Source organism: Centroberyx affinis, unplaced genomic scaffold (genome assembly GCF_046629955.1).
Source record: "Centroberyx affinis isolate AG114_WGS23_722 - 3 ecotype Tasmania unplaced genomic scaffold, CSIRO-AGI_Caff_v1 ptg002144l_1, whole genome shotgun sequence".
Classification (NCBI taxonomy): Eukaryota; Metazoa; Chordata; class Actinopteri; order Beryciformes; family Berycidae; genus Centroberyx; species Centroberyx affinis.
The window spans coordinates 1-15,501 of record NW_027280462.1 but is presented as its reverse complement, the minus strand read 5'-3'; the positions used below and the strand labels follow the sequence as shown (position 1 = coordinate 15,501).

Genomic DNA, 15,501 nt, shown 5'->3' with positions numbered 1-15,501 from the left:
CTCTGTACCTAAAGTGGTACATGCCTACAACTGCACTCGCTCTGAGGCTACAGGCTATTCTCCCTACTTCCTCCTCTTTGGTAGGTCTCCCAGGCTCCCCATAGATCTCTTATTCAACCTTAGCATTGACAACAAACAACAAACATGTGGACTATGTGGCACAGTGGCAAAGGAGAATGAGAGAGGCCTATTCCATCGCCAGTGCAACAGCAACTAAAGCGGCTGCTCGAGGGAAGGTGCACTATGACAAGAAAATCCACGGTCATGAGTTGCACCCAGGAGACAGAGTCCTGGTGAGAAACCTGTCCGAGTGCAGAGGGCCTGGCAAACTCAGATCCTACTGGGAGGACAAAGTGCATGTTGTCATCCAGAGGAAGACTCCTGGTAGCCCAGTCTATGAGGTCACAGCTGAGAATGGGAAAGGAGGCAAGAGAGTTCTCCATCGAAACCTCCTCTTACCCTGTGACTACTTACCCGTGGAAGAGTCTATAGTCTATAGTCCTGTAATCTGTGCTGGATCCAGAGGCAGACCATTTTGTACCACTCTCCACTCAGTCCCTCTTCACTGCCACAGAGCCCCTTTCATCTACGGACCCCCCTGCCCATCTTCAGCTGACTGACAAGATCCTACCCCTGCACCACTTACCTTCTCCCACCCTGCCCCACTTACCTGCTCCTGAACTCCTGTCCTATTCACATTCCCTGGAACCACAAGCCCACTTACACGCCCCTACACCCCTGCCCAACTCACCTGTTCCTGACCTTTACTATCACTCACCTACACCACACCACACTTCCGGTGCGGACAGTGTGGGGTTTGAGGGACACACAAGAGAGGCACAGGTCCATCAAAACCTGTCCTCTACTGAAGTCGAAGATAATGAAGACTTGCCACCCTCACCCCACCTGTACCCATGAAGGAAAAGACATCAGACACGAATGCTGACCTACACCACTTTGGGTGTGCCTAGTGACAGAGACTTTAAAATGGCAGACATTACTTTTATGTCCCACCTGACATTACCCAAAGCCCCCGCACGCTTTGGAGGCCATGGTGATTTATGGACTGTACCCTTTGAAGTACCTTTATACCATACATGTGAAACCCGACCGTTTGCCTGGCCTACCAGATTAATGACTTTATATCTGCACCTGAGAAAGACCATATTCAGCCTATCTGTTGTGTTTGTGTTGTAAGCAGTGTTTGAAATTGTTGGTTGTGTAAGATCTGTTTACTTGTGAATGGGTGCAGTAGTTGTTACAGCTTTATCAGTCCTTTTACAAGGTTATGTCATGCTTAAACTGCAGTATGCGTGAATATGTAACTGTGTAACCCAGACATGTTGAAACTACAGATTACTGAAAGGTCTAAAATGTCAGGAGACATTTTGAAATGTAGGGGAGAGTGTGGCACATTGAAAGTGTATGTATGCAATAGTGCTGCATTATTTCATTCCTAAACATACACCCCCCATGTTTCTTTTTCATTTTATTTGGGATTTATGGCTAGCCAAGGCAGTCAGAATTTAGAATGCAGATATGGTGAGGTGAGCTCACGCTGGTTTGTCAGTTGGCAGTTGTCAGCAGAGAGAGAACTATATTACCAGCTACCAGCCGACTCACTTCACCATTTGTTATTTTCAGGTCAGTAAAATGTCACCAAGTACCTTGATAAAACAATAGTAATGTATGTAAGCTAGCCAAATTATTAATTATGCTCTTATTTGGAAATTTAGTGTTTTGTGGTAAGATACCCAAAATAGCCGTTGGTCGCTGCCGCGGCTAGCAAACGATCGCTATTTGCCGGTCGTGTTGCCACTTAAATAATATTTGGAGTTAAATGTAGGGTTGGGTTGACTCACCGGCATGTGTTACTTGTTTGGGTTTGTGTGTACTGTTCTACCGGATGATTTTAACTTGAAGGGAAGCCAGAGTATGGGTTAGTTTTGGCGATCGCTGACGCTAACATCCGATCAGCTGTACTTGTGTTTAGACCGTTGCCATAGTAACAGGGCGCAGGGCGGACATCCGTTGTAAATACGTAGTGAATCAGTTTTTATGAATGAAAGTGTAGAGTTACATTGTTGGTCGAGGCAGGATTTACGAGGCAAGAAGTTTGAGTTTTACATCACTTCCTTAAGGAGAGAAATCCAACTATGACTGAATCATATAAAACGGGGGTTTCATTATTGCATTACTAGAGTGCAGGTCAAAGTATCAATCAAATTGCCATAACCTGATTATTCCCAGTTACCTGGTTATTAGTGTGCAAACACACTCAGTAACTTAAGCTGTGCAACTTTTGGGACTATTGTCACATGTGTTAACTACTCATTTTTATCATTCATAAACTCTGCTTCCAACAATCATTCATTCCATTATACAGTAATTGGATAATAGTCTGAGAAACATAACGCAAGCTAAGGTTACCTAGCTTGGCAGGGCATTCCATTGACATTTTTACCAGTGAGCACAGGAAATAAATTAAGGAGCATTATCCATTCAAGTTATTGAAAATGCTTATCCCTTCATTGGAATCTCAAGGAGCAAATGCACCCCTTGTCAATGCCTAGCGTAAATTTATTTTAGTTGTATGTGTTTCTCAAATGGCAAATTAGCACTGAACAAATCTACTTTGAGCAATTATTCAATAAAACCAAATTCTGCCTCTGTCACCTACAGCAGTGGTTCTCAAAGTGGGGTCAGAGGACCACCAGCTTCCAGCTTCCCCACCTACAGTATAGACAGTTACGTAATTCTGTACAAAGTCATATCAAACAACAAGCATCCTCTCAGATGACAAAATCTTATCAAATGGGGGTCTGTGGTCTAATGTGTAGAAATCTGGGGTCCTTGTCATACAAAACTTTGGGAACCCCTGACCTACAGTACACTGGTGCTAGCTAATTTGCTTTAGACATTAGTCAGTACAAGCTAGCATCAATTGCAAAGATCTGAGGGACAGAAACTAAAAAGATAGTGAACAGTTTTAATGTGACCATGGTGGTGAACTGAAGATTTCTGTATTTGCAGCACACGTTTCCAAATAAAATTCTCAGAAATTACCACCTGTTGGAAAAACAAGACTAACCATTATTGTCAGCAACATACTGTATTTCAAACATTTGAAAATGCACTCTTCCCAAATGGTATGATAAACGTACAGCTTGGATATTCAGTTCTGATTGGATTATTAACATGCAAACCCTAACCTTACCGAAAATTATCAGTTATACAGTTTTTATGTGCTGCTTAGCAACCGTGTTGTTTAGTTACTGTACATGTTCAAGGACTATATTGTTATCTGGAAATATTTAATTATTATTGCTAAAAAATAAATTATTTCTTGAACATTTGCATTATTTTTCATTACAATGGTGTTACCGCTGTTTTATAAAAAAAAATTGCTTCATGTCATGGCTAACAATGTCTCTTACCCTGCCTTCAAGTTGTCAGAAATACCATAATTACAAACTGAGCACACATGAACGATGCAACATAGTGAGAAAGTCACTGGGATGGGAGAGTGAGAAGACCTGAGATGCCAAGATGTGACGTTTAGGGGGCGCAGCAAGCCAGGTCAATAATTGATGGTAACAATGAGGTAATTTATAATAATTTGTTATTTATTGGCATCCCATGTAAATAACTAGTATTGTTGTATATTTATATGTTCACTCTTTAACTTATTATGCATTTTTGTTTAATAAATTAAGACATTCATTACATACCTGACATGGATTTTCTCGTCTTCATTTTGGCACTGCAGCATAAAGTGGCACTGTGTTGCTTGATTCCTTAAGTAAAACATCAGCCACCGAAAAACAATACTAGATAAAAATAATAACAAAATGGACCCCATAACAAAAGTTGATATGGGGTCCATTTTGTTATTATTTTTGACCAAAAGCACTTGAAGTCATTTTTACTTTTACTAAAGAGGGATCTTACAGGGAGCACTTGAAGGCAGCATTAACCATAAGCTCCCATACGCAGCCATCAGGTGTCAGCACTGTTGCCAACTGCTACCAATGCTAGATTTAGGCCTAATGATTTTTCAGACACCCCAGCTGACTTTATTTCTCAAAACTGACTAGTGACAAATCTAGTGACTTTTTCCGACCAAGGGGAACAATGTTAATGTGTTGACTTCCATGATGTCATCTGGCGACTTTTAGTGACTTTTTGAGCAGCCAGTACTTTCCTTGGAAAGCAGTTGGCAACACTGGGTGTCAGGCCTTGCCACCAGACATTGAGAGTGTGCTTCCTTTGAAATCAATGAAAGCTGCTCTACTGCCCACTTTGCGTTCGCACTGTGTTGCATCTAGTGGAAACGTCCAAGCTCAGAAATCACATCACTCATCACCATCACTCAATAACTGATGCACGCATTCATCCTCATATAGTGCATTGAAATAACATGTTTACGTTGTTTTGATGTGTATTGAAAGCAGATAATATTATAACTTGAGAACTATCAGCTCATTTAACCTAAACAAAGCTGTTTTTGGCATTGTTAGCTTGCTAACTAGCTTGCAGGCTAATTTAGCACAGCACCAATATTAATGTTAACATGCGACTACTAGCCACTGCTAGTGCTAACATTTTCTTCTACTAGATATGTTAGCTAGTGCACAAATCCGATGTGTTTATAACAAGATAAGATGTTATAGATGTATCAGTGGGGAAATTATCAGTTCCCTGTCAAAAACAGCACAGAAGTTAACCACATCTTTTTTTTATTTACTTTGAGACGGCCAAGTTGTACATGTAGAAGCACAATCAGCTGCTCTGAGCTGTTGTTGCCCAAGAGCTGAAGAGGAGGATGCGTGATCCTCTGATGACAACACATACAGTGGAGTTTGACAAGAAGTTCATCTATAATCACTGCAAAACCCAAGGTCTCTTGCGGCTTATTGCCTGAGTCTGAACCAAGGGGCCTGAAACTGGCCCGCGCTTTTGAAGCAAACACAGAAGATCAAGACAGGCCCTCGATCATCTCAACTCCACCCACCTCAATATGAGCAGAGACTTTTAATTTTTCTGGCCTCCGGTTCCAGTCCTTTGTCACAAGGTTTCTGTCAGCGTCCCTGCACCTTAGGAGACAAGAAGCAGCTGAGGCTCTATGGGGTCACTATGGGAGCAGTCTATCTCCATGAAGACTAAGACAAGTGCTTGGGCTTTTCATGAATATCCAAAGGTATAGGTTTTGACACCAAAATTATATCTATAGGACAATTCTATCCGGTTAAAAGCCATAACATGTTATAGCATTGGGAATGTTGCCAGGCAACCAAATAAACAGAAATTTAAAGGGACATCAAACTAGATATGGTGCATAAAATCACGTTAGGAGCATGAGAGACTTACGATTACATGAAGTCAGCTTGGAGATCACAAAATCTGCACTTCTATGACTTCTGACTGCTTGCTAGCTACTGGCGGCAAATTTGAGGGCAAAATAATTTATATTGTTGTACAGTGTTGATGACTACCAAGAAATAGCTAATACATTAGTTTACTTATTTTAAAATGCCGAAACTCTGTGCAGTGTTTGGCTGCAATAATAGGAACTAAAATGTTTATCTTTTCCACACCCACTTAGGAGACAAGAGAAGACCATTTTCCTTCCACTGATTGAATACATCATGCTTCATCTCTCTCACAAATCTCTGATAGGAGTCAATGAGAATAAAGCCCATTCTCTATGTAGAAACATACAAGATGTCAGTGCCCAGAAATCTTCCGCTTCCCGGGCTTTAAACAGGCCAGCAGTAGGCCTATTTTCTAAAGTCTACTGGCTGAACCCTGCAGGCTAAACTTGACTGAATACTAAGGTTAAAACTTGGTTCTTTGAGAAAATCCTTAAGAATATTATTCCACACAAGTTTGGCTACTTTGAAAACACACTCATTTACAAACTAGGCTTGTTAACTGTAGGGCCTAAATGTTAGCCTACTTTATCACACCCACCTAAAAGAAGTAGAGCAACAAGTGCTACTGAAACATTGGAGATTAATTGTTTTCTTCGGCTGCTATGTAAGTAGTCATGTTTGTATTTTTATGCCTAATTTGTTACACCTGCAATAATCACAAGGCATAAAGGGCAGATTACAATGATATGGGAGATTATGGCTGTCACAAAGGCAGCACTGTGGCTGTTAAATGTATGTATGAGGACGTGTTGTGTCCAAGGTCCAAACCCGTCCAAACCCAAGAAAAGCTTTTGCACCAACTAACAGACCAGAGACAGCATGCTCGACTGCAGTTGAGAGCAATTTTAGGCAGAAAAAAAGATTATGTTTTTCAGAGATATGTGTGTGTGACAGCGCGACATTTACCAATAATAAGGATACTATTAATAATAATATTCAATAACAGTACTCAAACATCTCAGTTCACTCACCAGCAGACTATTCTTTGTCGTGTGGGGACCCACCAGAAACTAATTTTGAGTCCCAACCCAACTGCTTGTAAAGGCCCAACGCTCATGTTCCACGCTGGTCTTTGCGGACAGACACTCCCCCATCTTGGCCCCCAACACGCCCTCCCTGAAAAGACAGGAGTGCAGCCCCGCGGAGACTGGATAAGTTAGCTGCCAAGGTAAATACCCTCTAGTACTTTTAAAAAAAATTATGCCAACGGCAGTATTAATTCACTTGCCGTGTGTGTTGTTAGCTTTTGCTACTTCGCGCAAAGCCGGGACAAACATGGTCGAGCGTAGCAGTAACGTTAGCTAACTTAGTTAACGTGGTGAAGAATTGCGGAGTGCAATAATGTTACTAGCTAGCTAGCCACTGGCTAGTATCCAGCTAACAGTTGGACAGTGCTAACAGTTTACTGATGGGTAGGCAACGTTCGCTGTACACAGCGATATAACGAACCGTCCCTGTGAGGTTATTGTTAACTTTAAGGTTACGTCTGTTTGTAGTTTACGAGATATCGGTTGCCGCCATAAACTAGCAATGATAATCTAAATTCTGCTAACGTTAACTTAGCGACGGCAGTCAGTTAAGCCTGGATAAGTAACGTTATGCATCCGCAAACTTGAGAGCTAATGTTCCGCTAAATTCCTTAGATCATCTATCGACACTAAACAAGTAAGGTCAGGTCACCGAAATATTATTTGTAGCTTTATGTAATGCTCATCGTTAAAAAGCTCGGAGGGACTTGTATGGCTGCCTACCCGCTGTGTGTTGACAGTTTCTGTAAGAAGAAGTTGATGACCACAATTTTTGTCAACAGGTGGACAGGTTGTCTGTGTTTGATATCCAGTGAAAGGTCCCAGAAACAGAGTAGCCAAGGCTACATTGTAGGATCATCAACATGGGAGCTGTTGTCTCGCGGTGGAGGGTTTGTATCATATTTCTGGTCATGGCTGTTTACCATATAGTATTTGCTCCTGCACTACTAACGTCCTTTCTTTCATGTACGTTAGCTACTCAAAGGGGACATTTGTAGTTGACCAAATAGAACAAGTGTTTGTCACATTTATTTTGTAATTTGTGATTTCTTTGTAGGCTTTCAGTTTTGGACTGTATTTAGGACAGATACTTAAAGTAATATTTCTTGTAGCACACCATGCTCCAGTGGGAGAGGGTGTCCACATGCTGAGATAGAGGTGCACAAATTATCAGAATTAAGATGCCATGTTTAGGTTAGAACATCTAACAGTCATTCTTTGCCTCCCTGGCTTAAGCCATTCCCAGCCCTCTCCTGTTTGAGACTGGCATGTAGAAAGTAAAGCTGATTGGACCAAAGCAGGCAGACTTTTGAAGTCAAAACAGCTACCAGCAGAGCCTCTTTCCCACTTCACAGTCTGCTATAGGCACACCTGAAAATGTAGCCTAATTGATTGTGCCAGCAACTCAAACTACAGACAACAACACACCCGCACATACACAATATAGGATATGCAAAAAATGGGAAGATAAAACAGGAAGCTGTACGGAAAGAACTCTCATAGCACAAACATAGCACCTTTCTTGTGGCAAATGTTGTGGGTTTTTTTTTTTTGGAATTTCAAAATGTTTTTGTCTTGCAGGCTAAGCCATCCACTGTGGAGGTTTTGGAAGGAATTGATAAGGTATGTTTTACCCAAAGCCTTCCCAAAGATAGATTGCCTGACGTGTCGGTGTGATATATAATACATTTAGCTTTCACAGTATAGCCTACTTCTGGAAGTGTTTCCTCTTTCCATTTGCAGATATGTGCTATGAGATAATGTACTATAAAATGACCTACTAAAGCAATACAAATCCATGTCCTAAACATTTTGTAGCCTGTACTGCATCACCTAATGTGCATTGTGGGACTCATGCAAATTAAGCCAGGCCATTAAGTGTGGCCATCTCATAAGAAGCACAGGTAAACACAGCCAGCATGAACTTGAAACATTCTTGCTCATGCAGTGTGCACAAACGGAGCCCAAGAGCCAGTGCTGAGTTTAATTTATTTTACAAATTCCAGCTGATAACACATGTACAGTTCTTAAGGCAGAAGATATACATGGATTTAAAGGGTTAGGATTCATAATAAAGCTCAAGAGTTTTTTTATATTGTGGTCCTTTGGGGAAGATAGAAAGGAGGAGGACATGCCTAATGTGAGAAATTAAACAAAAAAGAGATTTAGCCCCAAATATTTTCAGCAGCGTAGCAATGGAGAATTTTATGTATACATTGCACACATCAGCAATAAATTACACTTATTTATCCTGCATAGGCTTGGGAATAGTGATAAAGGTTAAACCTGGGTGAAAATTGACAATAGGCTAGAGAAGACTTACATTGGTCAATTACCAATGCTGAATTTCTCTTGATATAAAGGGGAGTGTGCTATTTATCCCTTTCCCACACTCAAAAAATTTGGCAATTTCTTGATTCTCAAAATTGAAAAGGCTACCATGACGTGCTATACAGGCCCTGTCCTTGGAGCATGTACCTACACATTTTTAGGAGGTTAGGTGGCATTGCTCATAGGCACTTTGGCAGTAATGGGCATTGATAGTACCAGGATTAAACCAGCAATCATGAGCTACTGGGCTGGCCTTTCATTCCATTCTTTCAACCAAGGCACCGGTTGCTCCCGGTTTCCAAAAAAAAAGCTTTGTGTATAATAGAACTCTGTCATGTGAAGACATGAAGAGATGGGTGTTGGCCTGTTAGTCTTCCTCTAGACTTGGCATCAATCTAGAGGAAGTATTTCATCTTCTTGTTTTTTATTTGCCTGGTTACACACAGAGCCTGTGGGTTTGAGATCCGTTTGTGCAATGCTCAGAGTGACAGACACACATGCTACTGCAGCACCACTTTATCCACAGTGACTAAGACAGGGTCCCATTCTGTCCACCAACTATTTTTGGAGGGGATTATCAACACTTTTAAAGCACTGGGGTTGCATTTCCTTCTTTATAAAAAGGAAAGATGAATGAGTCGCTTGTTAAGTACAAAATGAAAGTGAATTGAACTGAATGAGTTGGCTTTTTTGCCAGAAGGGAAATTTGCACATGATTTGCTCAAGTCTTCCTGCATGACATGCTCCCTTTTGCTAAAGCCAAGTTTGAATAATACTGCTCTGATATGCTGCATGTTTGCATTTCAATTATCAATCCTACTAAAGAAATTGGTATTGATTGTAAAAAAATTCAACAGTTAAGCCTAATAGATTTTGCTTTCAAATATTAAGCAACACACTTATTAGGTCTTTGAAGGGTTATAGTCTGATAAAATTGGTTAAGTCAACAAAGTGGATACTTGAATCCTTCACCATAGACATCTTAATCTGTCCTAGTATCTTTAAGTTTTTGAAATGAAAAATATTTAAATATTTTCATCTGCCAAAAGACAGTGTCATGTTATTATTATGCTGTGTTAATGTACTTATTTGTAATTGCTTTCACAGGATATACAGACTCTTGAGGAATATAGTGAAAAGTACCAGAGGCAGTTGAAGATATGGGTTGGGCGTCTGCTTCTTTACTCGTCTCTCCTCTACCTGATCACATGTCTAGTTGTGTATTTCTGGTACCTGCCTGAACAGCTGATGGGACGGCTTATATTGTCCCTTCCGTTTGTAGTATTTCCTTTATTGTAAGTATACAAAAAATATTGATCACATTTTCACTATGTAGTAACTAAAACCTATTAACCAGTTTGTTTTTACTTTGCCCTTTAGAGTGTGGTTACTTCGAAAAATGCTTATTATTCTTTTTTCACGGAGAACTGAAAAAAATAGTAAGATTCTATTTATTGTTTATACATAACATACCACATAATAGTAATTTCTCATGAAGTCTTTAAATATAAATTCTAAAAATGTTTTGTTTCAGATGAAAAATTAGAAGAACTTAAAGCACAAAAACGGAAAATAGTAAGTGGCTTTCTGATACTTGTTTCATATTTTTCATGATTTAAGGGAAGCATCAGGATTTTTGGATCTATATATTTTCCTCACTTTCCACTCTGTAGCCTATAGTGTTAAAGAACATTGTTACCCGTGACACTTGTGGTTTGAAACGGCCCAAGGCTGGTGTTGGCCTCTTGATGCTTCTAAAACAAAGATGCTGTGTTAAGACAAGCATGGACAAAGTTGCCTCAAAATGCCTTTTAATACACAAAGAAAAGAATTGATGTGGGGGGTGAACAAAGGCAAACAAAATATACTTTGAGTAACACATTTGCAGTTGATAGACGTAAACACGAAAATAATTTGAATGAAAAATGCAAAGTGTAGTGAAAATAACTCACTGTTGCTGTATTATAATCACGTGTTCATGTCATGATATAGGCATAAGGGTCAAACAATAATACAAGACATAAAATCCTGCAGTCAAAAACCGATTGAGGCAATGTATTCCCTATGTGGCTGATATGTTGACGGATGACTGAGTGAAGGGCAGGCTGTCCATCTTTCTACGCTGCGTTGGTCTGTATCTTTTCATACAACAAAAGTTGAAACCATTTGAACTTTTGTTGAACTGCACTCTACGTAATCATCCGTTAACTGTTCACTAGACTATCAGAGACGGTGAAGTTGGAGCTTGCTTTTGTCTCTCGATTTTCAAAACGGAAAAGCAACTTATTTGATTTGTACACAGCTTCCCATAGATGTATGCACCCACAGCCCAGAGTATTTTCTTTTGTCTGTGAATGAGAATGGCAATAGCAAGGAGGCTGCGCTTATCGAGATCCATGTTTCTGTTTTTACACAATATCCGTCTGCCTTTTTCATAAAACGCTACTCCTCGATTTTGTATTCCAATTGGACAAAGAATGGAAAGAACTTGATGCATTTCATCCGTTTCTGTCTGGCCGCCCCCTTATACTCACCAAATCACTCACTAGGTGGGTAGTAGTAGTCATGATAAAGACATTAAGAAGATTGGAGCATATCTTTTAATTGTGGTGGTGATTTTCACCAACTCTAGTTGGTGGTGTTAATTCAAAAGCTCTCTAGGCATCTCTCCCTGAATTGTCTGTCAAATCTCTCTGAAATCAGTACTGCCAGCTTGAGAGAACTGCTTTAAACCACAAGTGGCATGCATCTGTAGCTAGCAGTATGATCAGATGAGTGAGAAAAACATATATGGCTCATAATCTCTAAAGAGGATGTAGAGTGTCTCCAGCGAAGTGAAGACTTTCCCTTCATACTGTAAGTCATGTACTAAGCCTGTATGGTGCTCTTATTGATCCTCCTCAGCGTTTTGGAGCAAGATAATTACTACTCTTAATAAATAATCTAATATCAATGCTGACAGCACTTGATTAGTACAGTGACTTAACTCAGTAAAGCACTGTGCTAATGTCATTTTAATTAATAGCATTTAGTGCCGGAAAGAAATAAATCTGAGAAATTGCTTGTCATCCTCTGTCAAGTCTAATAACTTTCAATAATTAGGGCTGATGGATTTTCACACTCTCCATTATCGAAGTAGTGAATGTAATTATTCTTCATATTATATGTAAACAATTAGAAATGTTTGGTACTTGTTTTAAATGAAGATGTACAATTTAGGGAGGTAACTTACTTGTGCCCTTTCACAGTCACCTTAACATTTGATGTCATGGTTTCTGGCAGTCTAAAAAATCAGAAAACATTTATTACTTAAACGAGATGATCATTTAATTGTTCTTTTGATTACTGAGCAATCCTGTTATTACTGTTATTCTAGTATTGATTTCCTTGTTGAATCTATATTGAAAAATAATTCAATTTATACATTTGCCCATAAAATCCTTGTTAATATCTTGTGTTTTTTAACAGCTTGAAGAAGTTATGGAGACTGAGACGTATAAAACTGCTAAAATGATTCTGGAGAGATTTGATCCTGATTCCAAGAAAACCGTTGTGAGTTTTCTGTCCTCATAAAATTCCATACTTGGTTGATTGTTTTTGTTTTTTATAACTTGTTAAGGTAAATGGGCCATCCGTTTGATTTATACCATGAATGTTGAAAAAAATCCCCTAACGCTGTTTGTGATTCATATTAAGGAGCTGGAATCTACTCCAGTTGGACCTCACATGACTCCAAAACCAGGACAAGGTAGCTATTATTTCCGAAGATGACACCATTATTTTAAAGGGCCCTACTTTCCTTTGGCATTGCTTACCGGTGTTAAGCAACCTGCAATGTTTCCTGTGTTAGAACTCCGCCAGCGCAATGTCATCCCAAAGACCCCCCCAGTGGTGGTGAATCCTGCAGGCAGTGCCGCAGCCCGTCCCCCTCTCGCCTCGGGGCCCACCTACCCTGGACGATCTCCCCACTCTGCTCCAGGTGGACCCCCAGAGAGGAGCCTGTCGGCTGTAGCTGCTCAGCAGAGCTTGATGAGGAAGCCTGTGACCCCTGGCACACCTGTTCTAGGAGTCGGTGAGTTACCTGCACACAGGGGGACCACATCATAATGTGGTCGATTAAGGTGTGATTTACTCTTCCCTGGCTCTGTGTCCCCAGTTGCTCAAGGCTCTGTGGTGTGTGTTGTCAGCAAGGGTGGTATATGTTATAGTTGTAATGGGTAATTGTATGAATGTAGTTTTCAAATATTTTACTAAAAGGTTAAGCCTTTCTCAAAAAACTGTATAATAGTGAACTAAGTTGAAAAGTAGGCGATTACTTCTGATATAATTGGAAATGTATAATAATTGCCTTGGTATAAGTAATACAAAGTGTGTGTCTTTAGATCTCTTATTACTGTGTCTTTAGAAGCGAGCCAGCCAACACACTGAGAAACTCTCCAAAGAACGATTGTTGTATAAGGAAGGTTTCTGTAGAGTGTGGAAGTATTGAATATTCAATATGAATTATTTCTGGACTATGAACACTCCACAGAAGATGCAAATAAGTGCAAACAGTAAAGCAAAATGTGCTCCTAGAGGAAGCAGCATGCTGTAATTGCCATGTGGAATGCCAACTGTGAGGTATGCACGAGGCAAGATTATGTTAACTGTGATTAATTAGCCAGACCTGCGTTTGTTCTCTGGGCATTGGTGGTGGAATCTCACTAAATGTCTCTTAATGCTTGGTGAAATTACCTTTGGCATTGGGCACACCTCACAAATGGTTTACATGACTTGATGCTATCAGCTGCTTCTGTTGAAAATTGAAAGTGAAAAGCAATTTGATACAAAGAGTCACCACAGAGTTTCCATATGTTGGTAAATTAATAACCAGCAGGATACTGAGACTCTGCCAAGTCTCACAGAAATGACCAGTCATCTTCCTATGATTGCTCTTGATGTTAGATTATATTAATTACTACTCACCAACACAGCAGGGAATCTGCACGTGCTTTGCAAGTGAGATCCAGTTTCGAGTCATTATGAAAAAGAGGCAGGTTTTGTAAAATGTATCATGCCTTGTGCAGCTAACTGCGAATCTCTGCCTCACTATTTCACCAAGCTCTTGCTCTTGTTCTAGCTCCGGCCCTGTTTACGGTGATTTGTATTCAAGACTGCAGACTGTGTGTAGCTAATGGGCATGGGTGTTGTGCTTTAACAGGGATGCACCCCCCAGGCCCGCCCCTGGCCAGACCTGTGCTCCCGAGGGAGAGAGGCGCTGTGGACAGGGTCATTGAGTATCTTGTTGGAGATGGCCCTCAGAACAGGTACGCAACCTCTGCTTTTAAAAAGGGCACCCTCTTTTCAGTAATACACTCATATTTGAGCAGTTTGTTACCTTGGAATAATAATTCATTCTTATAAGTGTAGTTATGTATTATACACTCTCAGTTCCTTGTCCAAACTTGCAAAAAAATGCAACACACTGATACACCGCCTAGAATTATTTAGATGCATTTCATATTCTACATAATTGCCAGATTTACCACCCTCTTGCTATGGAAATTGAGGTTAAAATGCAGATTAATGTCCCAAGATTATTAGTGGATTACTAATACTTGTGCTCCACTTGAGCTGTGGAAAATGTCATCCTATATATCAACAAAATGATCTTTCGGTAATGCCATTCCATGTCTGCACTCTCAACCAGATTGTTTTTCCTCCCTCTTTAGATATGCTCTCATATGCCAGCAGTGTCTGTCCCATAACGGCATGGCATTAAAAGAGGAATTTGAATATGTTGGTAAGATTTAGAGAAACACAACACTCTTTGTCAGTCTCCATCAAACACTGTGCCTTCATTTGCCCTCTAGCATTTGGCAGCATAGTATATCATATGGCTCTTAAATGCCTCTGCCACTACCGACCTCTGTAAGCAAAAACACAAGATTGAATATGCAAACTAGTGCTGCACATCGATCTGAAGTGTTTATGCATCTCAGGCATTTTTTTCTTTTGTCATTGGTTTCATATTCATGTATATTAATCTGTGTCTGTATGAAAATGTATTAGAGTGACTCAGGTGAAGTGAACTATATGTACGGTGTTTTATGCGTCTTATTTCAGCCTTCCGATGTGCATATTGTTATTTCCTGAACCCTGCAAGAAAGACCAGGCCTCAAGCCCCTAGACTCCCTGAGATCATTGGTGAGCAGAAGATGTCGCCTGAAGCACCCTTACCATCATCTGGTCCTGACGCAGATAAAAGCCAGCCTATTTTAGGTATGTTTCTGATAATGCCACTCAAATGGGTTTGGTCCACATGATAAGGCACACAACATGCCTCTAAAATTCAGTGCTCATGCTTGTAACCGATTATCAGTACTAAGAGTATAAATTATAAATGTTATTTTCAATTTGTTCTATCTGGGTTGAAATTGAGCATAAATTGAGCTTGATTTTGTGAAGTATTTGTTTGATGTTTTGAATGCTTGTAAAACTGAAATTGATCTCTGATTCTCAGGAAATGACAAGCTTGCTGACGCCTCTGCTGAATCAGACACCCAAGAGCCGGGAACTCCAACCACAGAAGGCAGCCCCAAATCAGACGAGCAAGGCACCCCGGAGTCACAGGACCCCCCTTCCGAGAAATCTGATGGGGAGCAAGATGTGTCTGCCATGGAAGTGGAATAGAAAGTGATTTCAACAGTCATGCTGGAGCTTTATTC

At 40.3% G+C, this 15,501-nt stretch overlaps 1 protein-coding gene across 1 annotated transcript; it reads left to right on the top strand.

The window, feature by feature from the left end:
• The first annotated feature begins 6,559 nt into the window (after positions 1-6,559).
• Positions 6,560-15,495, top strand: lnpa (limb and neural patterns a). Its single transcript, XM_071531869.1, has 13 exons — positions 6,560-6,603; positions 7,246-7,353; positions 8,045-8,086; positions 9,902-10,089; positions 10,175-10,233; positions 10,329-10,369; positions 12,263-12,346; positions 12,491-12,542; positions 12,645-12,866; positions 13,995-14,100; positions 14,506-14,576; positions 14,900-15,055; positions 15,297-15,495. Exons 2-13 carry the CDS (start codon positions 7,327-7,329, stop codon positions 15,464-15,466), a joined length of 1,218 nt encoding a protein of 405 aa, XP_071387970.1. The 5' UTR covers positions 6,560-6,603; positions 7,246-7,326; the 3' UTR covers positions 15,467-15,495.
• Positions 15,496-15,501: the final 6 nt, after the last annotated feature.